Below are 27,753 nucleotides of genomic sequence, written 5' to 3'. Positions count from 1 at the left end.
CTCTGTTGAGGCACTAAGTGGCTCAGTGGATAGAATGCTGGGCCTAGGGTCAGGAAGACCTAGTTTCAAATCTGGCCTTAGACACTTCCTAGCTGTGAGATTCTTAGCAAGTCCTTTATTGTTTGCCTCAGTTTCCTGTACTGTAAAATGGGGATCATAACAGCACTTACCTTGAAGGTTTATTGTGAGGATCTAACGAGACAATATTTGTAAAGTTCATGGCACTATGCCAAGTAGTAGATGCTGTGCAAATGTTTATTCCCTTCCACTAATATCAGAGCAGTCCTTTTTGTAGTAGAGAGGAAAGAACTGGATTTGGCCTTGTAGGAAGTTGAGTTGAGTCTGCCACTTCCTACCTATGTGACCTAGAGCAATCCCCTCTCTGAGCCACAGATTCTCCATCAGCAAAAGGAGAAAACTTGATTAGGTGACCCCTATGTTCCCTTCTAGCTCCGAATCTCTGAAGGCAGGACACCAAGGATAAGTAGCAGAGTGCAGCTGTCCAATGTAGACTGAGGTGCTTATAACCCTCCAGCTGGCCCTGCCTTCTTTGCTTATGACCTTCCTCTTGCTAACTTTTGATATGAAAATTGGCAGATGTGTTTCTGTCTTTTTGACAAGGCCTCAAAGGATTTGGACTTATTGCAACATTGCCAATCTCTTCATTTTCACCTTTTTGCCTGCTTTTCATAAGCTCGCAAAAAACCAAAAATGTAGAGAAGTCAGTTTCCCAAAAGTTCAGCTTTTTAATAACAAAATTTAACATCAATACACTCTTAATTCTTGTCAAAGAAACAAATTTATAATTATTGTCTGAATATTTTATAATATACCAGGAAGGGTGATTCTACAAGCAAACCAAGGTTTGGCTAATACATTTTTATGTTCTTAAATTAACCAAGTTACTTTAGATAATGTGCTTTAAAAAAGATAGTGAATGACATTTTAGTTTTTGCACAAACTTCCTTCACTCCTTTTAGCCAGGGTGGGGTTAGGGATAACACAACAGGCTTTTTTTTTTTTCATTTTCTTTTCATGCTTTGACATTTCCAGAGATTTTACATAACTGGTTCTGGAGGAAAGCAGACAAAGTGATTAAAAGTTTGGGTAATGGATCTTATTAGCAAAGGTCAAAGAACTGGGATTACATATTTTAGGATAAGTGCCAGATTAGACAGTCTCAGATCTCTGATGGGAGACTGTGTAAGGGAGGGTAAGTGGCTATTTTCTGGTTGTGCTGAGAAATAGGGCAGGAGGAAGCAGAGAGCTGACAATGAACCCATTAGATGGATGGGAACAAAGGAGCCTCATTTGGATGGAAAATACTGCATCAAACACCCTTTTAGGACTTAGTATGTCTCATTGGGAGAATTTTCCTTGATTAAGTGGCTGAAAATGCAGACACTATGACCTCTCTGTCATGCTATGATTGGGCTTGACGCAGTCCAATAGCCTGCTACAAGAATCTACTTCATAACAAGGTCCTTTTGGTAGATCTGAGTCATAGGGTCATAACCATAGGGCTGTAAAGAATCTTACAGCTTAATTAACCCAACTCCCTCATTTTGCAGAGGAAACTGAGGAATTTACTCAAAGTGTCTGGACAACCAGTAAGTATCTGACCTCTTTAGGTGATTCCCAAGGCAAATATATCAAGTACTGACTTCTGAAGTACAGCTAGGAGCATCCCATCAGGGTTTTAGTGGATTGATGTTATAGAGTTTTATAGCACTTTTAAAGAAAACCTTTAATAGAAGAAAAATCTTCTATTGAATTTTCATGAAGAAGGGAAAATATACTAAGACTCACAAATGGATGGACCTGGAGTAAACATTTGGTGATGGACAGCTGGAAACTAGGAAATCAAGTCCAAAAGTGAGCCAAAAGTCCATAATCATTTCAATATGGCATGGCAATCCGGGAGCTAATGGAAGTTTCTTCCCTCCTCCCTTTTAGGGATAGGATTCAGTCTTTTGTGTCTTACTCTACTTTTCTAATGGTAGCTGAGAAGCAAATTATATTCACTTCACCTTTTCATCCCTGTCTTCCCTTTCTTCCCTTCTCCCATATACCTTACCCTTTCTTTTTCAATGTATATTGGCTTTCTATGAAAGTATTCTAGGAAGACTCAAAAAATTCAATTGTGTCAATTAAGTGGACAACCCTCTCCCCCCATCCCCCATCTCAATCAGCAGTGGATAACCCAGCAGCCTCTCACAGACCAGTGACCCCACTCTAGGAAAGGGATAAGACTGAGTGCTCAGAGCCATAAATTCACATAATACCAGGAAACCACGAAAGGGAAACACAGCAGAGACAAAGACTCTGTCTCCCCAGGCACTTGGAACTCAATACCATTTCTAGGAAGAGCTCTGTAACCTACAAGTATCCTTGGGGGGCTCTGAGACCTGATCTGTGTGGGCTGATGGTAAGGGAGGATTAAGAATAATTTTAGGATTAAAGGTAAAACCTGCAGAAGCAAAAAAAAAGCAAAGAAGGAAAAGAAAAAAAAAAGAAATAGGCCAGAAAACTACATTGGGAATGTCTACGGTTTATCTTCCAAGTCATTACCCTGAGTCCACTTTATACTCTGTGAGACAATGCTAGTGGCTTTCTATTCTCCTGACACTTTCCTGAACTCTTCACATATTCTTAGTGACTGTATCCATGTCCCTGAAGGTAACCAAAGCCACCTATGTCTGTGGCTGGTTGTCAGGAAATAGATCCCTTGTAAGAGCATAGCTGTTGAATACGTGACTACCGATGCTTCTCAGGGGCCATGAAGAGAGAAAGCCACCTGCCCCCATTCCAGGTTTTATTGTGAATATTTCTGAGGGGGATGAGCTTGTGAGGAAGTCCTCCACAAAGTTTTTCTTGGGCCTTTAGAAAGGAAACTTGGCTCCTCACCTGAAGCTGAGCTGTGGCTGTGAGCATCTTCTGCCTGGCCTGCAGTGCTGTGGATGAGGACATGGAGATAGGTACAGTTTGTCGCAACCACCGGATATCTTCCCACATACAAGACAACTGCAAAACAAGTCACAGGGTCATTTTCTGCATTTTAATTAACATTCCCCTCCAATTTTATTTACTTATTTTGGCTAGTGTGTGGCTAAGATTTTGCATCAAAATTTGAAAGGGAATTGTTGTGGGTGTCCTACAGAAATTTTAATTTCTCTCTAGTTGAAAAAGGATTTGAATACTGATAAGATAGTCCGATCCATTGTGTAGACAACAATGACTTCATCTGGATCTTGGCCTGTTTTATGATTTGAGTAGTGGGGTCAAGGGAAAAGAGTGTTAGATTTGGAGTTAAGGAAAGTGAGTTTGAATCCTCACTCTGCTACTCACTATTGATTTGACTGGGGGCAAGACACTTAACCTTTCTGTGTCTCAGTTTTCTCACTTGTGAAATGGAGGGATTGGACTAGATGCCTCTGAGGTCCTTTTCATCTCTAAGTCTAGGAATCCATTCTGCTTGTTTTGAAATTTTAAAGCATAGGCATTATTTGGTAGCTTTTTCTTGAAACATGAACGTTATGGTTGGAAACAAGAGCATGCTGGTAAAATATTTAACAACTACTCTCTGGAAAAATATATTCATGACATACTTCTAAGTTTAATTTGCATTATTCACATTTTTCTCTGTCACCCTCTTAAGTCTAGACAATCATCAAAACAATAAATTAAGTTCTGATTTGTAGCAATTGTAGATTTACAAATTGTAAATGTGCACACTGAAAATTTAACAGCTCTTACCAGCCATTGTGAGCCAGCTCCAACATACCTATGGTTTGAAAAGACCTTAGATCGGGTAGTTCAACAACCTCATTTTACTGATGAAAAGGTCGAGGTCCAGATAGGGGTTGTGACATCCAGCTAGTCAGTTGTAAAGCTGGAGTATCCTAAGACCTCAGTATCCTAACTCTTGGCTTCCTTCAAGTTCTACCAAAAGTGTCTCCTATAAGAAGCCTTTCCTGATTCCTTGAATGCTAACATTTTCCTTCTATTGGTTATCTCCAACTTATCCCATGTTTAACTTGCTTATACATAATTGTTTACATGTTAGACTGTGGGGTCCTTGGGAACAGAGATTGTCTTTTGCCTTTTATTGTCTCCCCAGCACTTAGCACAGTTCCTGGCACATAGAAAATGATTAATAAATGCTTGTTGATTCACTGATTGGTTTCCCTTGGAAAATTGAAATGTGGAACCCAAGGACAACCGTCAAGAACTTTTTTTTTTTTAAATTGACTTTACTGAAATTGCTCCTCCTCCCAACTCAGGATGCACAGACAATGATGTATCTTTCGGTGAAAGTATGAAATAAAACCCCAGTGTACCTTTGTGAACCACAGAAAATCTTGCGTAATGGAACTGGAGTGAGAATCATCGATTTCAACAATTGGTATTTGATCTTCATTGGTGACTAACATATTATCTTTATAATAAAATATAACAGCTATATAGAGTCCCCTAGAAAGAAAGAAAAAAGCAAAATAAAACATCATCCTTGGTCTTTTCTGCCTTCACTAACCCTGAATCAGGGAAATATTTTTGCAAAGGCCAAATTCAATTTAATTATATGTGCTTATGATTCCTGCTAGGTATTCCAACACTCTAGGGAGAATTAGTGGAGAAATTACCATCTTCTCTAAACATTGAGAAGAATGAACTTACTACTCTGGGGGGTGAGAGGTGTCACTGAGGGTAGAAAGTTTCATTTTGCTGCTCCCAAACCAGTGGATTCCTGAGAAGACAAGATTATGGGTTAGGGTGTTTCCTAGAAGCAATACTTAGAACACACCGTTTCAAGGTCTTCACAAACTTGTTTGAGGAATGGAATAGATGTTTCAGGCTTCTTGAGACTGACTGCTTTCGTCCTGTGCTCTGTAATTTTGAACTTTCTGAAACACAAAAAATGGAAATAAACAAAATAAAACCTGTAGTAGGATTTCAGTTTGTCAGAATAACACTAAGGGTAGAAAATATTCTCCCTCCATTCTCCCTGCTCCTCAGTGTTATCTAGGGGTGGGAGAGGGTTGTTGTTGTTATTCTTTCCCCTTTTTTCCACGGACCCTGTTAATAGCCAGTCCTAATTGGCTAATTCCCTAGCTCCGGCCTCTCTTTCCAATCCATTCTCCATACAGATGTCAAATTGTTATTCCTAAAGCATAGGTCTGACCATATCATTTACTTTCCCAGTCAATTCAGTTATTGCCTCTTGGGTAAAATCCATGTCTTCTTTTCAGCATCTAAAACCCTCTATAAGACTCCAACCCATTTTTCCAGCCCTACAAATTATTATTTATAGCCCCAAAGGAAACCATTAGAAAACCTTTATGTTATACTTTTTAGATCAATGATTTACTTGTGAAGCGGGCCATGGAAGGAGAGAAGCTCCCCCTTCATATTAATTTTCACTTTTCAGTACTGCAGAAATCCTGCCTTAGTTATTCTCTGATTTTCATTTTAATATATGAGTCAGTAGTGGATAGAGAGCTAGCCTCAGAGCCTGGAAGACTTGAGTCCAAGCATCACTTCTGATATATACTGATAGTGTAATCCTGGGCAAGTAACTTAGCCTTTCAGGGCTCTAGGCAACTCTACAAGATTATAAATTACAGAGAAGGTGCTGATCTGCATTGGTTGTGGGAATTTCTTCATTAAGGAGTTCTCTATACCAATAAAATATCTATCCATATTCCCTTGTTAAATATATCCCAACACAATGTTGACAGGACCCAATAGTCTATTGTTCCAGGAAGGCCACTGGTAAAGAAGTACAATACACCAAATCCAAAAGCTGACATATTCATTTCACATGTGAACAACATGTCCTATAAACTCTTCATACTTAGAATGATAATAATAGCATTTATATATCACTTTCACATTTACAAAGTGCTTTAAAAATATTATCTCTTATTATCTTCACAATGACTCCCGGAAGTAGGTGCTATGACTATCCCCATTTTACAGATAAGGAAACTGAGGCAGGCAACGCTTGAGTGATTTGCCCAGGGTCACACAGTTAGCAAATGTATCAGGCTGGATTTGAACTCAGGTCTCCTTAACTCCACATCCAGTGTTCTATCTATTATGCCACCTAGCTGCTTTAACTGGAAGGTATGTATGAACAAGAAAGTGTCTGGTTGCTTGTTTGTCAGTTCGTTCTTGGCTTAGGATCATCAGAGACTTTGGGTGATATGTCATGGAGCTGGCATCTGCTATCACCATGTTTGCCAAACACTGGCTCAAATATTGTAAGATTACCCAGGGATTAAGGTGTGTACGAGGGGTGAGGGACCAAGGACAGACAAAATGGTGTTCTTCACGATGCTGCATTTAGTTATTGGTGTTAGTGCACACACTTTCTGGCCTAGTAACTCTTCCCTGTGAATGACATCCCATCTTCTACTTCCATCCATGCCTTTGCAAAGTGGTCAACCATGTTTGGAGTATGTAACCAAAGTTCTTCAGAGAGACCTTGAGAGTATCCTTTTATCACTTCTTCTGACCTCTGTATGAGCACTCGTCTTGGGTGAGTTCTCCGTAAAATAGTCTTTTAGGAAAACATATGTTTGGCATTTGAACAATGTGGCCAGCCCATCAGAGTTGCACTCTCTGTAGTAGAGTTTGAATTCTTGGCAGTTTAGCTCAAGAAAGAACTTCAGTATCCAGCACCTTATCTTGCCAGGTGATCTTCAGAATCTTCCTAAGACAATTCAAATGGAAGTGATTCAGTTTCTTGGCATATGGCAGTGGTATACTGTCCAGGTTTCACAGGAATATAATTATGAGGTCAGCAGAACAGCTCTGTAGACTTTCATTTTGGTAGGCAGGCTAATACCTCTTCTCTTCCACACTTTCTTTTGGAGTCTTCCAAACATTGAGCCAGCTCTAGCATGTGGCCATCAAATTCATTGTCTATGTGTACATCCCTGGAATGTATATTGCCAAAGTAAGTCAACTTAGCAATAGCATTCAAAATTTCACCATGTGCAGTAACTGATGGCATAATCCATGTATGGATGATGTGGTACTGTCTGGCGGAGAAACTCTTTTCTTGCTATTGTCAGGCCAAAATGAGCACATGTGGCAGAGAACTGATCCACATTCTGGTGCATTGCAGCCTTAGAGGCTGCATTGAGCGCACAATCATCTGTGAACAAAAGCTGTGCACCACTCTCCCTCCACTTTGATCTTGGCTTGTGGCTTTTTCAAGTTAGATAATTTACCATCAGTGCAGTAGCTGACCTTGATGCCATTTTCATCCTCGTTGAAGGCATCTGACAACAACACTGAAAACATCATGCTAAAAAAACATCATGGGAGCAAGCATGTAGCCCTGCTTCACTCCACTAGTGACTGGGAAAACACAAGAGTACTGTCCTTTTTCCAGAATCTGAGCAAGAATGCCATCATGGAGCTGATGTACAATACTAATGAACTTCTCCAGGCAACCAAATTTTGCCACAATCTTCCATACGTGCTCCTGACTGACAGTATCAAAAGCCTTGGTTACATTGATGAATGTTGTATACAGACCTCTGCTCTGCTCCTGGCATTTCTCCTGGAGTTGTTGGTCAGCAAACACCATGTTGATCATTTTTGGCCTTTCTGAAGCCACACTGGCTCTTAGGTAGATGATCATCTTCCAGGTGAAGGATCAGCTTATTAAGGAGGAGTCTGGAAAGAATATTGCTGGCAATGACTAAGAGAGAGACCTCCTTGTGATTGATGTTTTAATACAGTGGAGGCCAAATGACAAGATGCTGAATACAAAATAAAAGGAGGGGAGGGAGTTTGATAGGCTAGAATGTTGAGACCGATCTGATATGGTATAATTTAATAGGCATTAATGTCAAATTCTACACTTGGGTTAATTAAAAAATCATCTTCATGAATGCAGGATGGGGCAAGCATGGCAAGATAATAGTTGGTATGAAAAAAAAAGATACCAGGCTTTCAGAGTATTGTACGTTCAACATATGTCCATAGGGTGACATAGCATCGAAAAACACTAAATGTGAACTTAGGCTCCGGACAAATTTTCCAACAAATGCTCAAACGCTTATTTAGAAGGTATATCATCCCCCCTGCCTCGGGCTAATAACCACTCTCATAGAAAACAAACATTAGTGATTATTAACACTAAGAAGGGATGTGCCCTTTAACTTTTACAGTATGGCACTGACATTGACCATTGTAACTGACCAGTATTTTGTTCATTTCATGTATGTTGCAGCCACTGTGTATATCACTCTGCTATCATTACCCTGGATCACATCCTATAAGTCACTCTACAGGTCTCTGACCTCTTTATATTTCATTGTGTTCCTAAATCTTCTCTAAATAATTCTCCATAGCAGCTGCTTAAGGACACTCCTATTCACAGAGGCAAAGGACTTATTCACAAAAAGTCTCTAAACTGTATATATGTGCAATTAAAGACAACTTTAAATTTAAAAATGGAAATTTTAGGACAAATAAAGGGAAATACTACTTTATACACTGAGTAGTAAATTTAGCTTTTTTTTCCCTGAGAAATGATACATACAGGATGAAAGTACAAGGAGGTTCAAGAAAGTTTTACATTAATTCACAGATGAATGAATGAATGAATTATAAACATTTATTTAGTCCTTACAGTATAGCAAATATTGAGCTCTAAGTGCTGGGGATAAGAACACAAAATTGAGATAGTCCCTGCCTCAAGGAGCTTACTTTCCTTTTTTTAAAAAATAATTTATTTTGAATTACCAACAATCACTTCCACAGGTTTTTGAGTTTTAAATTTTTCTCCCCTTCTCTCCCCACCTCCCTCCCCAAGACAGTGTGCAATCTGACATAGGCTATACATATACATTCCTATTAAACATATTTTCATATTAGTGATGTTGTAAGTAAGAATTAGAACCAATTACAGGAGCCACCAGAAAGAGGAAACAAAACACAGCAGAAGAAAAAAAAATAGCAAATAGTATGCTTCGATCTACATTCAAACTCTATAGTTCTTTCTTCATTTGTAGATAGCATTTTCCATCATGAGGCCATTGGAGATGTCTTAGATCCTTATATTGCTGAGAAGGGTTAAGTGTATCGATATTTGTCATCACACAATGTGGCTGTTACTGTGTACAACGTTCTCCTGGTTCTGCTCACTTCACTTAGCATCAGACCATACAAGTCTTTCCAGGTTTTTCTGAAGTCAGCCTGTTCATCATTTCTTATAGCACAATAGTAGTCCATTACATTCATATACCACAACTTGTTCAGTCATTCCCCAATTGATAAGCATCCTCTCAATTTCCAGTTCTTTGCCACCACAAAAAGAGCTGCTATAAATATTTTTGTGTATGTGGGTCCTTTTCCCATTTGTATGATCTCTCTGGGATATAGCCCTAGAAGTGCTATTGCTGGGTCAAAAGGTATGCACGTTTTTATAGCCCTTTAGGCATAGTTCCAAATTGCTCTCCAAAATGATTGGATCATTTCACAACTCCACCAACAATGCATTCATGTTCAAATTTTCCCACATCTTCTCCAACATTTATCATTTTCCTGTTTGTCATGTTGGCCAATCTGATAGGTGTAATGTGGTACCTCAGAGTTGTTTTGATTTGCATTTTCTCTAATCAATAGTGATTTAGAGCATTTTTTTCATATGACTACAGATGGCTTTAATTTCTTCACCTAAGAACTGCCTGTTCATATCTGTTGACCATCTATCAATTGGGGAATGACTTGTATTTTTTTTTTTTATAAATTTGACCTAATTCTCTATATATTTTAGAAATGAGGACCTTATCAGAGAGACTGATTATAAAAATTCTTTCCCAATTTTCTACTTTCCTTCTAATCTTGTTTGCATTGGCTTTGTTTGTGCAAAACCTTTTCAATTTAATGTAACCAAAGTTATCCATTTTGCTTTCGTAAGTTCTCTGTTTCCTGTTTGGTTGTGAATTCTTCTGTTCTCCATAAATCTGACAGGCAAACCATTCCTTGCTCTCCCAGTTTGCTTACAGTATCAGCCTTTATATCTAAATCATGAACCCATTTTGACTTTATTTTGGTATGTGGTGTGAAATTTTGATCTATGCCTAGTTTCTTCCATACTCTTTTCCAGTTTTCCCAGCAGTTTTTGTCAAAAAGTGAGTTCTTATCCCAGAAGGTGGGGTCTTTGGTTTATCAAATAATAGATTACTACAGTCATTGACTACTGTGTCTTGCATACTTAACCTATTCCACTGATCCACCACTCTTTTTCTTAGCCAGTACCACTGTATTTCTTAGCCAGTACCGAGCTTACTTTCTAATGGGGGAGCCAACATGTATATTTCTAATAGGTTATTAAGAAAGAATATAAGTGTTTATTAAATAGTTACTATGTGTCAGGCACTGTGCTAAGTGCCTTACAGATATTTACTCATTTAATCTTCACAACAAACCTGGGAGGCAGATGCTATTATTATCCCTATTTTACAGAGAATAAAACCAAGGCAGATAAGGGTTAAGTGACTTGCTCAGGGTCACACAGCTAGTAAATATCTGAGGTCAAATTTCAACTCAGGTCTTCCTGACTCCAGGTCCAGCACTCTATCCACTGAAAAATCTAGCTGTCTTATTAAGGAATATGAGCTTGTTAGGTTCTTCCCTTAAATCTTTTGAGGTTGATGTGATAGATGATCTCTAGCTAAAGTTCTTTTCTGATGCCTCAGATTAAAGATGAAGGTGACCCCAGGCTCTCAAAGGGGTGTCAGTGGAACACTCACATGCTGGTGGGTTCTACCAACCAGCTTTGAGTTTAGGCCTGGTGAGAGCCAGTTATCAGAGGACTTAGCCTAACTCAGCTCAGAAAAAGCTCTTCATCAAAGCTGAATTGCCACATGATATATATTTTTGCTGACAACTACTTTTCTAAGTAACAGGGTGTAACTTGAGGTTCAAGTAAGTTCTGCCCCTGACACATAGTGGCTATATGACCCTGGGTAAGTCAGTTAATATCTCATTGCTCTAGTCAGCTTTCTAAAGCTATAAGTTTCAGAGAAGGTGCTGACTTGAACTGGTAGAGGAAATTCCCTATGACAAGGACATCACAGGTCTAGTCACTATTCCTTAACTCATGAAGCTAGTTACTAAGGCACTGATGAAATCATTGATCTTTTCAAGTATTTAACTAGACTTTCCCACAAATTGTCCCTTTACGTCACTGTTAGAGACAGAATATTGGGCTAGGACCATGGGTGAGTAACCCAGAGAAGCAGTATCTTATGTTTGATACGTAACGTTTGAAGCATGGAAGGCTGAGCCAAACAGTTAATATCCATGATAGGCTTTAAGATTCTGCTGGCTGAGGATCCCAAATAGCAGAGTCATATCCAAATGATGTCACAGCCTTCCCTTTGGACTCGACCATGTTGCTTGGCACAGAACACTGCCCCCAATTAGAAACTCAGCCAAATCTCAAGACAATTACTTTTCATCAAAGATCAGCAAACAATGACTTTTGCATAAGAGCGGACTTGGCCACCCCCATCTTTGACAACCGAAAGGGTTGAGACATGGTTGTAATTTGTTCCTGTAGGATTGTGTCATGGAGATAATGAGTGGCTCTGTGGATTGTAACTCTCTAGGTTTTCCTGGGGATTAAGCTTGTGAATAGAGATTTTGGGCTTCACTCTATGGTTCCTTCATGCTGGCTGCTTATGATATTAACCCTTAAGCCAAAGTTCAGAAACTCACCTGAGTTCCATATATCTACTATGTAGATTCATAGGGGTGTGTGTGTGTGTGTGTGTGTGTGTGTGTGTGTGTGTGTGTGTGTGTGTGTGTGTGTGTAGGAGGTGGTGGAGTTGGGATATTATTATTACTCCTTTTGAATCAGGGATCTTCTGAGAACTCAGAAGACACATCACACATGTAGCTAGGACATGCCTTGCATCCACCAAATTCTGATGATAATTACAATAGATAGCATCCATATAGAGAGCTTTAAGGTTTGCAAAGTACTTGACGTATGTCATGTCATCTGAGTATCATGACAACCCTGGGAGGTAGTTGCTGCTATTTTCTCCATTTTATAGATGAGGGAACTATAGGTCACAGAGATCAAGTGACTTGCCCAGGGGCACACAGCTAGTAAGTATTGGAGGTATGATTTGAAGTCAGGTCTTTCTGACTTCCAATCAGGGGTGTGCTGGTGCCAGTTTAAGCTGGCTTACAAGAGCCAGTTGTTCAATTTCTCTGTGAGCATTTATACTTTGGAAATCAATAAATGCTACAAATCAGAGCTTCATTTATTATTTTATTGATTGTCGACAAGAAAGTGATGGAGAAATGTTAATAACTTTAGATTAAACTTAAAATTATATTGTACATTTATTTTATTCAGAGAGTTACCAGCACCCTTCTGCCTCTGAGTACTGATTGAGAGGCGGCAGCCATTTCCAGTCATTCTGATTTATATCTTGCCACCAGACCCAATTGGCTCCGGAGGAGAAAGTGAGGCTGGTGACTTTGCAAAGTCCTCCCTCACTTGAATCTAATTCACTTGCGAGTCATGGCATCATCTTCCTGGTGTCATCGTCCTCTTTCAGAACAAAGGACAAACAACAACATTGAGAGGCAGAGTGGTGGGCCAAAGGACTGAGGATCCAAGTCTTACTTCTGATATTTAACTGGTTCTATGGCCATGGGCAAGTCATTTCACCTTGGAATTAGTCTGAGTGTGAGATTAGGGGAATCTGATATTTTTCACTTATAAAATGGAGATAACACTGACATTACCTACCTCAGAGACTCATGAGGCTCCAATGAAATGATGTGTATAATGAGCTTTGGAAACCTTATAGCATAGTATCAATGTGAATTCAAATTTCTTTTCACTGCACCATGAGCAAATGATCCTGACAACATCCTCCTGGATGGGAGGGTCATATAAAATCAGCAGGTCTGCTTCTCATCTATGGGAAATCATTCATTCACCCCTCTGTTGTGTTACCTGGTTTTGGAATGTTATACATCCAAATATGGCCAGTGCATTTCTAGGCTTAATAGGTCTCCCTGTCAGGAATTTCTTTCACAGATCATGCCTCAGATAGCAGGATAACAACAATAACAACAACAGCAGCTAGCATTTATATAGCCACGTAGTATGTGCCAGGTACTATGCAAATCACTTTATAAATATCCTCATTTGATCCTCTGGGAGCCTGGTGATATTATTATTTCCATCTTAGGGAGCAAGTGACTTGCCCAGGGTCACATAGTTAGTGAGTGTCTGAGACCAAATTTGAATTCAGCTCTTCTTGACTCCAGGTTCAGTGCTTTGTCCAATACACCACCTAGCTTCCTAGAACTGGCAGGGTCCTCAGAGGCTAACTTCTCCAACTCCATCGTCTTATAGATGAGTAAACTGAGGCTCGGAACAGCTAAATGACTTGCCTAAGGTTATGCAGGGACCTAAATCTTTACTGCTTAGGCTTATACTGTCTACTTCCTTCAGGGAGAAGGATCTACAGGGGGGAAGTTGAGTGGGAATAGTAGATTCATTAATTCACTGCTGATTATCCATGGTTAAGAGGTTACAGTGAGAAAAAGGGTCATCAAATTCCACACATAATTTGACTTATCATTAGAGTCAATATCTTACTATTTCTCTCTCTGGTAGAGATCAAAGTCTTTATCAAAATTCCCCAAACTGATTACAGGGCAGCTAGGTGGTGCTGTGGATAGAGTGCCAGGTCTGAAGTCAGGAGGACCAGAGTTCAAATGTGACTTCAGACACTTAGAAGCTGTGTGACTCTGGGAAAGTTACTCAACCCTGTTTGCCTTGGTTTCCTCATCTATAAAATAAGCTGGAGAAGGAAATGGTAAATCACTCCAGTATCTGTGCCAAGAAAACTCCAAAAAGTGTCATGAAGAGTCAGACACAACCAAAAAATGCCTTAACAACAACAAACAAAACTGTTTACAAGTAAGAAGGCTTGATCTGGTTTGGTTATACTCTTTTTTTTTCTTTGCTTAACTGTGTGACACACTCTACCCACTGTGCCATCTAGCTACCCTGCAGGCAGGGTAGGTTTTTATTTTTCCCATTTTACACATATACAGCAAAGCTAAATGACTTGCCCAAGGTCATATGACTATTAATTGGCATAGAGAGGGCATTCTGACTCTTAGGCTGCTATTCTTTCCACATTGTAGAAGGAGGTCTTGATGACTGACCAACTGGTTCATGAACCTCTGCCATGAGATCCTAATAAACAGTGAGCAGGGTAATAACACTCAAGAATGTCAAATCACTCTCCTTCTCCTGGCCTCAGTTTATACCTTTGTAAAATGAGAAGGTTGAACTGAAAGCTTTTTCTTAAGTCTTATGGTTTTATGATTCTATGAAAAGCAGCGGGCAACAGCAGGGAGGAATTCTTATATATTAGAGGCTTTATAATACAGTGGAAAGAAAACTTGACTTGGAGTCCAAATATCTGGGATTAAATCTTGATACTTAATAGTCATGTACCCATAGAAAAATTGTTTTGTCTCTCAAGTCATTCACAAAATGGGAATAATAATGCTTGTACTATATAACCTCATAGAACTATTCTGAGGAAAGTGTTTTATAAACTATGAAGCAACATATGGATATAAATTGCGCTTATGATTATTAAGTGGCTCTTTCCCACTTATATAGAATTTTATAGTAATAATGCTTTGGCAGACATTTCTTGATGCGATCCTCACTGTGTGAAGTAAGCAGCATTCTACCCAGGGCAGAGCTATTGGGGCTTTACCCAGGGAACTGAGTTTAGAGGGCACCAAATTTAGACTCACGGAGGATACTTGTAGTCCCTTTGGAGCCTTAGGAAATGCAAAGCTTAGTACCTTGTTAGCGGGAATAGTTTTGCTTCTTCCCCTGCCTCACCCTGCCTCTTGCTTCCTCTCTATAGGGTGTTAGCCCACGGGCCTTGAGTCCTGAATGGCAAGTTTGTGGTACTTGCCTCAGGCACAGGAGCACCTAGTTATAGCCCTGGAGGTAAGGCAGGGTGTTGTCGTTGTTCAGCTGTGGTTCAGTTGTGTCCAATTCTACTCTACAACCATTTAGGATTTTCTTTTTTCTTTTCTTTAAATTTTCTTTTGAAATTATGGAATAAAACAAGCATTTCCATAACATAGTACAATAAAAAAGATGATTGCATATGAAATTGTAAATCTACTATGTATAACTTGTTATTCCTTTCAAATATACAACAAAATTATCTTGTAAATTCCACCCCCTCTCCCCCCATGGCTGTCATTAGACACAAATAGGTATATATACAAAGAAACTGGAGTGGTTTGCCAATTCCTTTTCCATTTCTCTCATTTTATAGCTGAAGAATTGAGGCAAACAGGTCAAGTGATTTGCCCAGAGCCATGCAAGTAAGTGTCTGAAGGAGGATTTGAATTCACAAAGATGAGTCTTCCTGACTCTAGGAGCTCTACCCACTGTGCCACCTAGCTACCCTGCAGGCAGGGTAGATTTTTATTCTTCCCTTTTATACTAGCATAGTTAAATGACTTGCCCAAGTTCATATGGCTATAAATTGGCAGAGAGAGGGCTTTCTGATTCCTATGCTGGTATTCTTTCTACATTGTAGAAGGAGGTCTTGATAATTCATAGACTGGTTCACAAATCTCTGTCACGAGATCCTAGGTTGATAAACTTGAAGAAAAGCACCTCACAGGTAATACAACCCAACCTCTCTCATTTTCCAGATAAGGAAACTGGTGAAGAGAGAGAGATGAAGTGCACTGTGTTCAGTTATGAGGTCCATACACAGCTGTCTGTGGTCCTGGATGCTTGGGGGTGAACCCTCTGTCTACTGTTGACTCTCAAACGTCTTCTGAATACACTGATGTTGACTGAGGCCCTGCCTGTGAAAAGATAATCATTTGGGGGTGGGCAAAGCCTGTTTCCAGTTGGAGCTGGAATGTCAGAATGTGTTTGTTGCCATAACTATGCTGGGACGACGATACAGTTTTTGTTAATCTTTGGTCTGCCTTGTTTGTATTTGATCTAAAGGCAGTGAACATTCTTTGGTTTCAGACATGGATTTCAGAGCATGGCCCTGCTGCTTCTGAGCTCCCCTCAGCTGAGAGTGCCATGGGTGATAGAGCATGGAAGATGAAAATGTTATGGCAGCTTGATTCCTGCAAATAAAGCTAAGTGCTTCTGCCACGAATCATTACCCATATTGGAAACCTGACCTGATCCTATCTGAGCAGCCCACTAAGAGAAGGACCTTACTAAGAGCTTCTCCAGCCAGAAGAGAACACTGGCTTGGGAGTCAGATACTGGAGTTCTAATTCTGTTTCTCTCAGTTAACTTCAAGTAGCTGGGTGGTGCAGTGGGTAGAGCGATGGACTCGGAGACGGAAAGTTGTTGTTGTTGAGTCATTTCAGCTGTGTTTGACTCTTTTGTGACCCCATTTGGGGGTTTTCTTGGTAATGATACTGGAGTAGTTTGCCATTTCCTTCTCCAGCTCACTTTACAGATGAAGAAACTGAGGCAAATAGAGTTAAGTGACTTGTCTAAGGTCACATGGATAGTCAGTATCTGAGGTAAGATTCGAACTCAGGTTTTCCTGTCTCCAGGTCAGGTACCTTTTCTACTGTACCACCTCACTGCCTGGAGTCAGGAAGATGAGTTCAAATCCACCCTCAGACACTTATTAGTTGTGTGACTCTGGGCAAGTCACATAACCATTCTTAGCCTCAGTTTGCTTATCTATAAAATGGGGATAATAATATGACCTCTTCCCAGGGTTGCTGTGAGAATAATCTGAGAAAACATTTGCAAAGTACTTTATGACCCTTAAAGCCCTATATAAATATAAATACCAGGTATCATTGGCTATTATTACTTGCTACCCATGTGAACTTGGGCAAGTCACTTAACCTCAGTGGGCCTCAGAATTTTTTACAAAATGAAAAACATCGGATTCCTGAGAATTCTTAAACCTTTTTTTCTCCCAGTCCCCCTTAATTCTACTGCCTTCCCTCTATTGGTTATTTCCAATTTATCCTGTCAATAGCTCAATCATATGCAATTGTACGCGTGTTTTCTCCTCCATTAGAGTGTGAGCTTCTTGAGAGCAGAGGCTACCTTTTGCCTTCTTTTGTATCCCCAGAGCTTTGCACAACACTAGGTGCATAATAGGTACTTAATACTTATTGACTGATAAATTTTTTGGGTGTGTGTCATGGATTGTTATGTCAGTGTGGTGAAAACTATGGATCCTTTCTCAGAATAAAGCTGTTAGCATTCATAATGGAAGGAAATGTTAATTTTAGTTAGTGAAAATAAAGGGGTAATTTCCCCACCTGCAAGTCCACAGACTGATTCCCTGAAATTCACCCACATATCCCTTGGGCATCCATGGACTCCAGGTTAAGAACCCCTGGACTAGATACCTCCTTAGGTCCCTTTGATCTCAATTCCTATGAATTATGAAATCCCCAGGTATAAGTTGGCTCTGCAGTTGAAAGATTCAAGCTATGTTTATCGCTGGCTTGAGGCATGTCTAGGGTGAATCTCAAAGTCAATATTTCTGTCCAGTTGGTGGAGAGGCAAGAGAGCCAATCCACTAGTAAAGCTCCCAATGGAGATACCAGGGAGCAGCTTTGGGACATGGCAAAGTTCTCTCATTTCTTCCCAAGCCATTCCTCTTGTGTACCCCAAACCCCTAGACTCCACTGATGATTTCTGCAGGAGACACATTTAACCGGGAGGAAACTTAAAGCATTTTTTTCCCTCTTTCTCTGCTTGTTTTTAAATTGTTCCTATGGAGAAAGGGGAGAGACAGAGGGAGGAAAGGAGGGGGTGAAGGAGGAATGGGGGTGGGGGGGAGGCTCATCTTAAGGGTTAAAGCAAGATAGTGCTGTAAAGTGATTCCAGATGTACCAATATTAATATCTTTCTCTCCCTGATGAATGAGAAGGTATGACCCAGTTAGGAAACTGCTAAAATTACAGGCGCCACTGAGACCTCAGCTGATGCCCTACCACACAGATTTTTATCCTTACCCCGGCAACTGTAATGCTGATGAGCAGCCCGGATCTGCTGTAGCAGACGCTCCAAAGCTTCATTCTGTCCCTTGTGTCTGGGCTCTCTGCCGTCATAGTCTTTCCAGTCTATTGAACAAAAGAAACAAACAGAATGAAACATAAGGGAGAAGAGGGAGTTCTCTCCTCTCTCTGCTCTGGAAGTAATGACTGTGCTTTTTGCTTGGGGAAAGATGATTGGTACAGCACCCAGAACACCTATGGAGAGCTAGGAGTTAATGCCAATGTCTTCAACAGCTGCCATTGCTCAGAGCCCAGCCCTGTCCTACCTATCCTCTGGGGCAAAACAGTCATCATTGCTTGGGATTGGGTTCAGTTGTCTTAGGACAGAACAAAATGAGAATGGAAAGCCAAAGGAAACGATGGAGTTTGGCAGTCCTAGTTGCCCTCAGATTCCCCATCTTTGTTCCCCCAGTACCCAAAGCCTTAACCCCGTCGCAAAGGGAGGAAAGAAAAAGGTGGGCATGGCACAGACCAGATGAAATTCATGTTCCTAATGCTTTTATTGTAGCTTTCACACTTTTGGCCAAATTGAAGTTTCTTTCCAAGGAAAGAGTGTGCATCAGATGCCAAGAAACAAAAATCTACATTTTGCTCTAATGAATGTCTGCTTTCGTTGGCTGGCACAGGAATCCTGTAGAGATTCTGAGCCACCAACCACCCTGTCTGTTCAGGCTGTAAACATAAAGTATTAACTTACATGGCAAATTCAAATTGTAGTACCCATCTGAGCAACATCACCCTCCCAACTCCCCACCTCTATTCACTCCCCAAAATTTCGTTCCATTGGTTTTAATGGAGATCAAAAGTAATAACCCTTACAGGACTGGCATCAATATTTTAGTTGTGCTGTCTGGGGCTTCTGATCTTTTCAGCAGGAGCTTCCATTAATTTCTCTCTCCCCTTGATTACATTCCTTTTCTATCCACCCCCCACCTCCCAAAAAAATTGTTTCTGAATTTATATTTCAGATGCAAATAATTTTAAGAAACTCTCTAAAAACCCAATGTGAATTCTAACTTAAATTTAATGTAGGCATTTAATACCTCTGTCACCAGGCAGATACTCACTTAGTTGGGGAGCCTCCATCACTATGGGGCTTTAACAGAAGTCATGGGAGGCTATATTACATAAAATCTACTTTCCCTAACAAGCACTGCACCAAAAATTTAGGCCTGCAAATATAATCCAAGAAAATTAAGTGATTCAGGAATCACTCTCAGTAAATTTTTTTTTTTTTTTGCTAAGGTAGCTATATAGCTGTAAAGAATGTAGCTATTCCCTATAGAGATCATAGATCTCTATATTGGAGACCATCTAGTGCAATCTTTTCAGTTCTATAGCTGAGGAACTAAGGCCCTTTGAAAGATGAAGAGATTTGCCCAAAATCATATAGGTAATAACAGAGCCAAGACTCAAATCTAGGCCTTGTGAGTCCTATTTGAATTGCTTTCCACTGTACCAGACACTTAGGAAGATGGGATTTTAGCACATGAAAGGACTGGAACATTGGGAAGCGGCATTGGGAAAGGAGTCAGTACCTTTGGGTTCTAACCTTGGCTGGCTTCTAATTAAGTAGATAACTTTGGACAACTCACTTCTTCTCTGGGTCCCAGTGTTCCCAACAGTTGAATAAGGAGATTGAAAAAGAAAATGACTGTTATAAATACCCAAATTAACTATATGAAGAAAGACAATATCTGTATCAAAAGAAAGAAATGATAAATTAAAGCATGCATAGAATAACTTTACATATATATGTGTGTATAGATATATGTGTGTATGTGTATATATATGTACATATATATATATATGTACACATATATATATATGTACATATATATATATATTATATATATATGCACCCATTTGGCTAAGGTGGGGGAGAAGGGAAGAAAAAAAAGAAATTTACATAATAACTTTGTTGTGTATTTAAAAGGAGTAGCAAGTTATATATAGTAGATTTACAGTTTCATGTGCAATTATCTTTTATTTTTTATTATACTATGTTATGGAAATGCTTGTTTTATTCCATAAAATTAACAATATAAAAAGAACAAGGGTTTTTCACCTTCTTTGTGTCATGGATGCCTTGGGTACTCTGGTAAAGCCTGTGGCTCACTTTTCAGAAGAATGATTTTAAATGCATAAAACAGAATACATGGGATTAGAAAGGAAACCAATTATATTGAAATACAATTATCAAAATATTTGCAAAAAAATTCATGGATCCCAGGTTAGGGACCCCTGCTCTAAATGACCTCTAAACTCTTTATAACTCCAGAGTCCATGATCTTATAGAAAGTCTAGTTTATCCAACACATATGTGCACACACACATACATGTATATAGAAGAAAATGAAGTCCAAAGAAATGGAGTGACTTTAACTAGGACACAGAGAGAGTTAATAGCAGTGATAGGAGTAGAACCCATGTTTCCTGAACTCCCAGTTTCAGTGCTCATTCCATTATACAATTCTAGATATTTTTATTTGGTGGCTGGAAGTTGAGTTGAAACTCAATGTGGTATGATCTAGGTGTGGCCTCTCCTAGTTAGAGAAACAAATCAGATACTCTTTCAAACTTTGTTTTCCTTCCTAAGGTACTACTGCATAATAACTGTTCTTTGGAAAGAGGGGGAAGGACAAAGATTTTAGGGGACTGGCTTTGAGATTTTTGAGCAGTATTTCCTCATTGTTTCCCTATCCACCTGGAAAAACTTTAGTCTTTGGCAGTACTTCACACATAACGAACCATACATGCTTTTCATTCATTCATTTGTTCATTCATTCATTCATTCAGTGACCCTTAATATATGCATAAAGAGAGAAAAATTGCCATTTCTTATCCACTCTCAAAGGGATGATTTTTCTCCAAAGTCCATTTTATGGTTCTTTCTTTTCTGCATTTTTTAAAGTGATAAACCAAATGAAGATAGGCAGCCAATATTGCTTTCTCTGGTCAGACTCCCAGGAGGCTAAATGATCTTATCACCCCTATAAAGGCCAAAAAGTTCTATTGCGAAAACCCACGTTCCTCTCAAAGTGTGGAGAGATATGATGCAGCCAGCCCCCTGTAGCAGGGAGCATGGTTACGTCAGGAGCCAGCTTCCTCTCATGACTTTTATAATACTTTTATTAAAAAAAAAGGCAAATGCAAAAATAGGAGCCCAAAGTGAGTGTTCTACACTATGCCAAGAGTTTTGGAAAGAATGACTTTTCTCAGAGATGTTTGGAAGCCTTTGACTCCTACATAAAACAGGAGACTTCAGGGATGAGGGAGAAAATTGGAAATATATTACAGAAATCTGTAAACCTGACAAGGAACCGACTCAGTGTGGGAGGAAAAGCCCATATTGTTCTACATAATACAGTTCACTGTTCTTGTAATGGGATACTTAGGTTCGAACACAATGCAAAGCTTACATTTGCCTGTGATATTAGGTCTTTCCTGATCATAACTCAGACAAGTCTGTCTGGGTCCTTTTCTCATATTATGGAGGGTACCATATAACATAAGTCTATAAAAACACATTAAGACCTTTTTAAAAAAAAACAACTAAACACTTTAATAGTGAGCTGGAACGTATTACAGAATTTCCAATTACTCTGTCATGTTAGAATACACGATCCCATAATAAATATCGAAATACAGATAAATCTGATGCTCACAATTTCATGCTCTGTTTCTAAATAGAACCAGAATTTTCTTTTTTAATTGGACCTTCAGAATGATAGGGGATATTCACAGCAATTAGATTTAAATGATGAAATTGCAGCCTTGCCCATCAGCTAGAAGGGCAAAGTTCACTCTCATTGAAAGCTTTCTAGCTTCACTGGCTGGTCTGCAGGTATAGCAGTCTCCACCCTGTGGAGGGAGACCTTGTTTTAATGGGATGCCTGGGAAGAATGTGTCTGAAAGAAAGATGCATCTCAACCTCAGCACAGGGAACATTCAGAAAACTGAATATCTGATGGGAGAGAAAAATCAGTCACAGGAATGTGGAATATACTATTTCCCGTGCTAATTGAGGGTATATTTTTCAGGGTTTTTTGTTTTGTTTTGGTTTTGGGGTTTTTTTTTTTTTGCCTGCCTCTTACTGCTCCTCAAGTCATAATATTGTGGATTAGGTTTTGAGCTACAGGTACCTTAGAGCCCAACAGATAAGGAAACTGAGACCCAGACAAGTTAAGTGATTTGCCCAAGGTGACACAGCTAGTAAGCGGCAGAGCAAGATTTTTTTTTTATATGTAATGTGGGACTGACCAATAAATCCAGTCCATATGAGCCTGCATAGAATGTCTGTGTCTACCCCAAAGACTTTGTGGGGATTGCATCAGCCATTCACTCTGAGTGGGAGCAGAAGGAAACATCAATAAACATGAACATATCCATATACAAGGAAAACAGAAAAAGACGATTGTATATGAAATCATGAATTTCTATTACATAGAGCTTGTTTTTAAAAGAATGTTATTAAATCTAATACTTTGATACCTACACAGCTCTATATGTCTGATTCCCCTTCTGTACTTCCTTATGCTCTCCTGTGTGTATTTTTTTCATTGACTCTCATTTCTTTCTTTTTTAAAAATCACAACCCCTCACACTCCCCTCTGTAATTCTCTCATTTCCAAAAAGAGCCCTCTCTTATTAAAAAAAAACACGCACACATAAGACTAGTCAAGCAGCACAAATCTACATATTTGTGTCTAAAAATGTATGTCTTATTTTGTAGCTTTCATCCATCAGCTCTCTGATAATAAGTGGGAATCATGATTAATATCAGTTTCCTCATTACATTGATCAGAGTTCTTAAGTCTTCAAGGTTATTTTCCTTTACAGTATTGTAATAATTGCCCAAATGCATATCTTCCCATGTTTCAGTGAATCCATCTACTTGTCATTTCTTATAGCATAATTATATTCCATTACATTCACATACCATAATTTGCTAAACTATTCCTTAATAAATGGATACCTTCTTTGTTTCTACTTATATTCTAAGACAAAAGTGCTCCTATAACTATTCTTGTACAAATAAGTCCTTTCCTTCTTCTTTTATTCTCTTTGCAAGGAGAGGGTGGTGGGGTGTTAATGTGCTTAATGGTGTTATCATTCGGTCAAAAGGTGTGCACAGTTTAGTGATATTTTGTGTATAGTTCCAAATTTATTTCCAGAATGGTTGGATCACTTTATATCTTCATCAACAGTATATTAGTGTGCCTGTTTCCCCATAGCCACTTCAACAACTGTTAGGGGTATGAGGTGATACTTTAGCCTGTTTTCACCTAAACCATGATTCAATTACTGATTATTATCTCTCTCTCTCTCTCTCTCTCTCTCTCTCTCTCTCTCTGTTTCTTTCTTTCTTTCTTTCTTCTTTCTTTCTCTTCTCTTTCTTTCTTTCTTTTTTCTTTCTTTCTTTCTTTCTTTCTTTCTTTCTTTCTTTCTTTCTTTCTTTCTTTCTTTCTTTCTTTCTTTCTTTCTTTCTTTCTTTCTCTTCATTTTGTGATCCACCTCCAAAGTGAAACTGTTTTCTTTGTGACTATCCTCTTCCTGATTCTACCTTCCCTTTTGAACCTCACTCTCCTTATGCTATATATTTTCCATTTGAACTTAATGTATTTCACATCAAACTGTTTGTACACAGTATACATGCTTGTGCATATGCATTTAATTCATCTTTGTCTGGTTCAGATAAAAAATTAAGTTTATGAAGTTCTCACTCCCTCTACCCTTTACTTCCATGTTTGCATTCTCTTGTCAAACACCCCATATATGAGAAACACTAAGTTCCTTGCCCTTCTTCCTCTTTTTTTCCTTAGTGTATTCCTATTTCTCTCCATTTTTCTCTCTCTCTCTCTCTCTCTTCTCTCTCTCTCTCTCTCTCTCTCTCTTTGGTAATTGGGGTTAAGTGACTTGCCCAGGGTCACACAGCTAGTAAGTGTCAAGTGTTTGGTCTGAGGCCAAATTTGAACTCAGGTCCTCCTGACTTCAGGGCCGGTGCTCTATCCACTGCGCCACCTAGCTGCCACTTTTTTCCCTTCTCTTAAAACCAATGAAATAAAACAAAATCATGTCTAAGCCCTATGTCTGTCTTTCTTAACTCTTTTTATGACCTTTGGAGACAGTGGAATTCTGAAAGGATACTTGTTTCATTCCCTCCATTAGAATTTAAGCATCTTATTCTCATTTAGCTTCATTCAACTGCTTGTGTGTATTTATCTAAGTTTTGTTTTTTTTTGCTTTGTTGCCTTTTTTCATATTTCAAAGATTTTACTCAGCTCTTACTTTTATCGTGAATGTCTCAAAGTTTTTTTATTCTAATAAAGTAAATTTTTTCTCTTGTAAGTTTACACTCAGTTTTATAGGGTAAGTTATTCTTGGTTTCTAGCCTTTACCTTTTGGAATATCATATTACAATATTTTCTCTTGTTCAGTGTCATTGCAGCAAAGTCTTGTGTGATCCTAACTGTGGTTCCTTGCTATTTGAAACATTTCTCTCTAGCTACTTGCATTATTTTTTGTTTCCTTTGACTTAAAAGGGCTGAGATTTGGCTATGACACTCCTGGTGGTTTCAATTAAGATTTTCTCAGTTAAGGTTTTCTTTCAGGAAATGTCTGGCGGTTTCTTTCTATCTTTACATTGCCCTTTAATTCTAATAGATGTGGGTAGCTTACTTTTGTGATTTCTTGAAATTCAAGTTTTTTCTTTGGTCAAGGTTTTTAGGGAGTCTGATAATCCTGAAATTATCTCTCCTTGACCTATTTTCCAGGTCTGTTGCTTTTGATAGTGTATGTCTTATGTGTGGCTTATGTACTTTTTTGTTTTACTTTTTCCAGTTTTTTAAAAAAAATTATTCTATTGTTTCTTATTACCTCATGAAATCACTGAGTTGTTTGTTCCATTATATTTTTCAGGGACTCTATTAATTAAGTAGTGTTTTTAACCTCCTATTCTAAACTATTTATTATCCCACCAGTTTTTCCCTTGTGAGCTTGAATTTCATTTTCCATTTCTTATTTCATTTCTTCTATCCACCCCTGGCATCATTGGATCTGGGGCATTCTTTCTCTGAGGCTTCTAAATACTTTCTGAGGAGTAACTCTTTTCTTCTGGGTTAACTCCTTGGATTAACTTCTCTTAATGCATAATATTCTTTATTGCCTTCTCTTTCTTTATTCTATTTGTTCATATCTCTAGCTTCAGTTTCTGGATTGTGACTTTGTATTAGGGCCAGGCTCCATCTCCTCCTTCACTCTTGGATTGGATGCTCAGTTCCTGTTTAGCTTTGTGCTCGCTGTCATTTGGATGCTGCTGCTGTAGTTCTGGATGAGGTGCCTGGGTAGAGGCTCTTCCCTCTGCTGTGATTACTAGCTTCTGTCTCCTTTCCTGGTGGCCCCATGTAGGTGTTGGCCTTATTCCATCACTCTGTCCTTCTTGCACAATTCCCACCCAGGATTGGTTCCATTTCCTCGCTGTGGCTGTGGCTGTGGCTGTGACAAGCCCTAATTGGATATTGGAGAATCACACAGTTCTCAGGCCTCTTGCAAAGCCCTCAGTCCTTGAAGTGGCCTGGTCTCCTGCTACTGCTCTGAGTGTTTCCAGGTACGCATTACCTCACCCCAGCTCCCAGAGCAGCGATGGATGTGGCTTGCTCCATCCCTAGTTGCTGTTCTGGCCAGCATCAAGTTCCTCTAGGCTTTAAGCTCAGTGAGACTGGGCTGTGTTTATCCAGGGAGTCGATGGCCAAAGCACCATATATGCAGGTTGTCCCAAATGTCTTAAGGCATTTCATTTATTTATTTACTTATTTATTTATTTGTTCATTGGTTAGCTCATTTATTTATTCACTCATTCATTCATTCATTTTAGGCAATTGGGGTTAAGTGACTTGCCCAGGGTCACATAGCTAGTAAGTGTCAAGTGTTTGATCTGAGGCCAGATTTGAACTCAGGTACTCCTGACTTCAGGGCTGGTGCTCTATCCACTGTGCCACCTAGCTGCCCCTTAAGGCTGTTTTTTTTAAAGGCGCTAGAACATAGACTTCTTGTATCTATCCCCTTCTCTCTACTCCTCCATCACCACTCTGGTCCAGGCTCTCCTTACAGCTTGTGTGAATTATTAAGTTATCTAATTGCTCTCTCTGCCTCCAGTATCTTTTTTATCTAATCCATTCTTTATAAAATTGATATTTTTAAAGCATAGATCTGATCATGCATGTAACCTCTCTACTCAAGAATCTTTAGTGGTCACCTATTGTCTTTCACATTCACATTCTCACTCCAGCCTCTCTTTACAGACTGATTTCCTTCTCTTCCCCCTGAACACTCTACCAGCCTACTTATTTCTCCTGGTGCACATCATTCCATTTCCCACCTCCATGTCTTTGCTCAGACTTTTCCCATTGCCTGGAAGGTTCTCTTTTTTCTCTGCTTTTTAGAATCCCTGGCTCCAGTTAAGGTTCAGATAAAGTGCCACCTTCTACAGGATACCTTTCCTCAATGGTAGGTAGGGCTTTCCTCCACTCCCCTTAAAATACATATATTTTGTTTTTACTTTTCTGTGTTCATTTTGTCTCCTTTCCATCAAGTAGAATGTAAATTTCCCCAGAGTGTTTTTTTTTTTTCCTTTTTGAATCACCAGCGCCTAGCAGAGTGCTTGGCATAGGAAGCACTTACACTTAATAAGTAGCTATTGAATGAAGGGTTCTTATTGAATAGGATCTTAAGGCTGCAGCATCCCCAAGTCATGCTTTGCCAGCTTCCCAACAAGAAATACTTAGGCAAGACTTTCAAGGTAAGCAGCTCCAGGCTTCTAATGTATCAGAAAAATGCCATTTCCCTACTTGATTTTGTGCTTTGTAGAGAAAATGAGTGGCAGCTTTCGAAGCCTACAGGAAACGAATGAGCATGAAACGGTACAATAACTTCTCACCCCTCCCCCTCCTTTTTGAGGGAGGGAGTGAGGAAGACTGAGTCTCCCTAGGCCATGACTATTTATCAATCATCCTGAAACTTTGACCTGCTCCATTTCCAACTTGGGCCATTTCGCCCATCCTTAGGAAGCCTGGTGCTCTCCCCCCACTTTGGAGGCTCATCAAATTGGGCGGGAACTTAGATGGACTTAGATGGATCAGTTTAGCCCTACTGTAGCTCAGAGTTCTTGAACTCAAGTGATCCACTACCCTCAGCCTTTCCAGTAGTTGGGATTACAGGCATGCACCACCATGCTTGGAGATAAAATAACTTCTTAAAGGAGGCTGCGTCATTCCCCCAACCCTGCTCTCCAACTCTCTACTGCAGGGTTATTAGGTAGTTTCCACTGTTCTTTCATCTCCTGTGCCCCTGCTTCTCTTAACCCTTTCACTGCTCCCCCACCCCAACCCTCCTTAAAAAGTGGTCAGATAGAGTTTACCTCTAAGATCTGTGAGAAAAATGCCTACTGTCCTCTGGGAGAGTCTTAACCTTTAACACAGGCTTATTGGACAGCATCTTTGATTTGTCCTCACAGCTGGGATCTTACAGACTGCTCTATCATTGGGAGCTCCACAGCATGGAGACCCCTCCAGCTGAAAAGGGGTTAAATAATACTCACCAACAGGACTGCATATGAGATTCTGTGATAACAGATGGGAAAAG

General features: G+C 39.5%; 1 protein-coding gene across 1 annotated transcript in view; it reads right to left on the bottom strand.

Annotated features, from left to right (window-relative positions):
- ANKFN1 (ankyrin repeat and fibronectin type III domain containing 1) overlaps positions 1-27,753 on the bottom strand; it is a 186,596-nt gene that overhangs the window by 56,674 nt on the left and 102,169 nt on the right. Inside the window, exons 8-11 of the mRNA XM_078156084.1 lie at positions 18,070-18,177; positions 4,805-4,904; positions 4,341-4,473; positions 2,908-3,024 (exon numbers count right to left, since the gene is read on the bottom strand). Coding sequence (XP_078012210.1) covers positions 2,908-3,024; positions 4,341-4,473; positions 4,805-4,904; positions 18,070-18,177 — 458 coding nt within the window. The remainder of the gene's footprint in view (positions 1-2,907; positions 3,025-4,340; positions 4,474-4,804; positions 4,905-18,069; positions 18,178-27,753) is intronic.

The sequence above is a fragment of the Phascolarctos cinereus genome, unplaced genomic scaffold (genome assembly GCF_003287225.1).
Source record: "Phascolarctos cinereus isolate Bilbo 61053 unplaced genomic scaffold, phaCin_HiC Scaffold_5;HRSCAF=322, whole genome shotgun sequence".
Taxonomy (NCBI): domain Eukaryota; kingdom Metazoa; phylum Chordata; class Mammalia; order Diprotodontia; family Phascolarctidae; genus Phascolarctos; species Phascolarctos cinereus.
The sequence above is the reverse complement of the archived record's forward strand: the minus strand, read 5'-3'. Positions and strand labels throughout refer to the sequence as shown.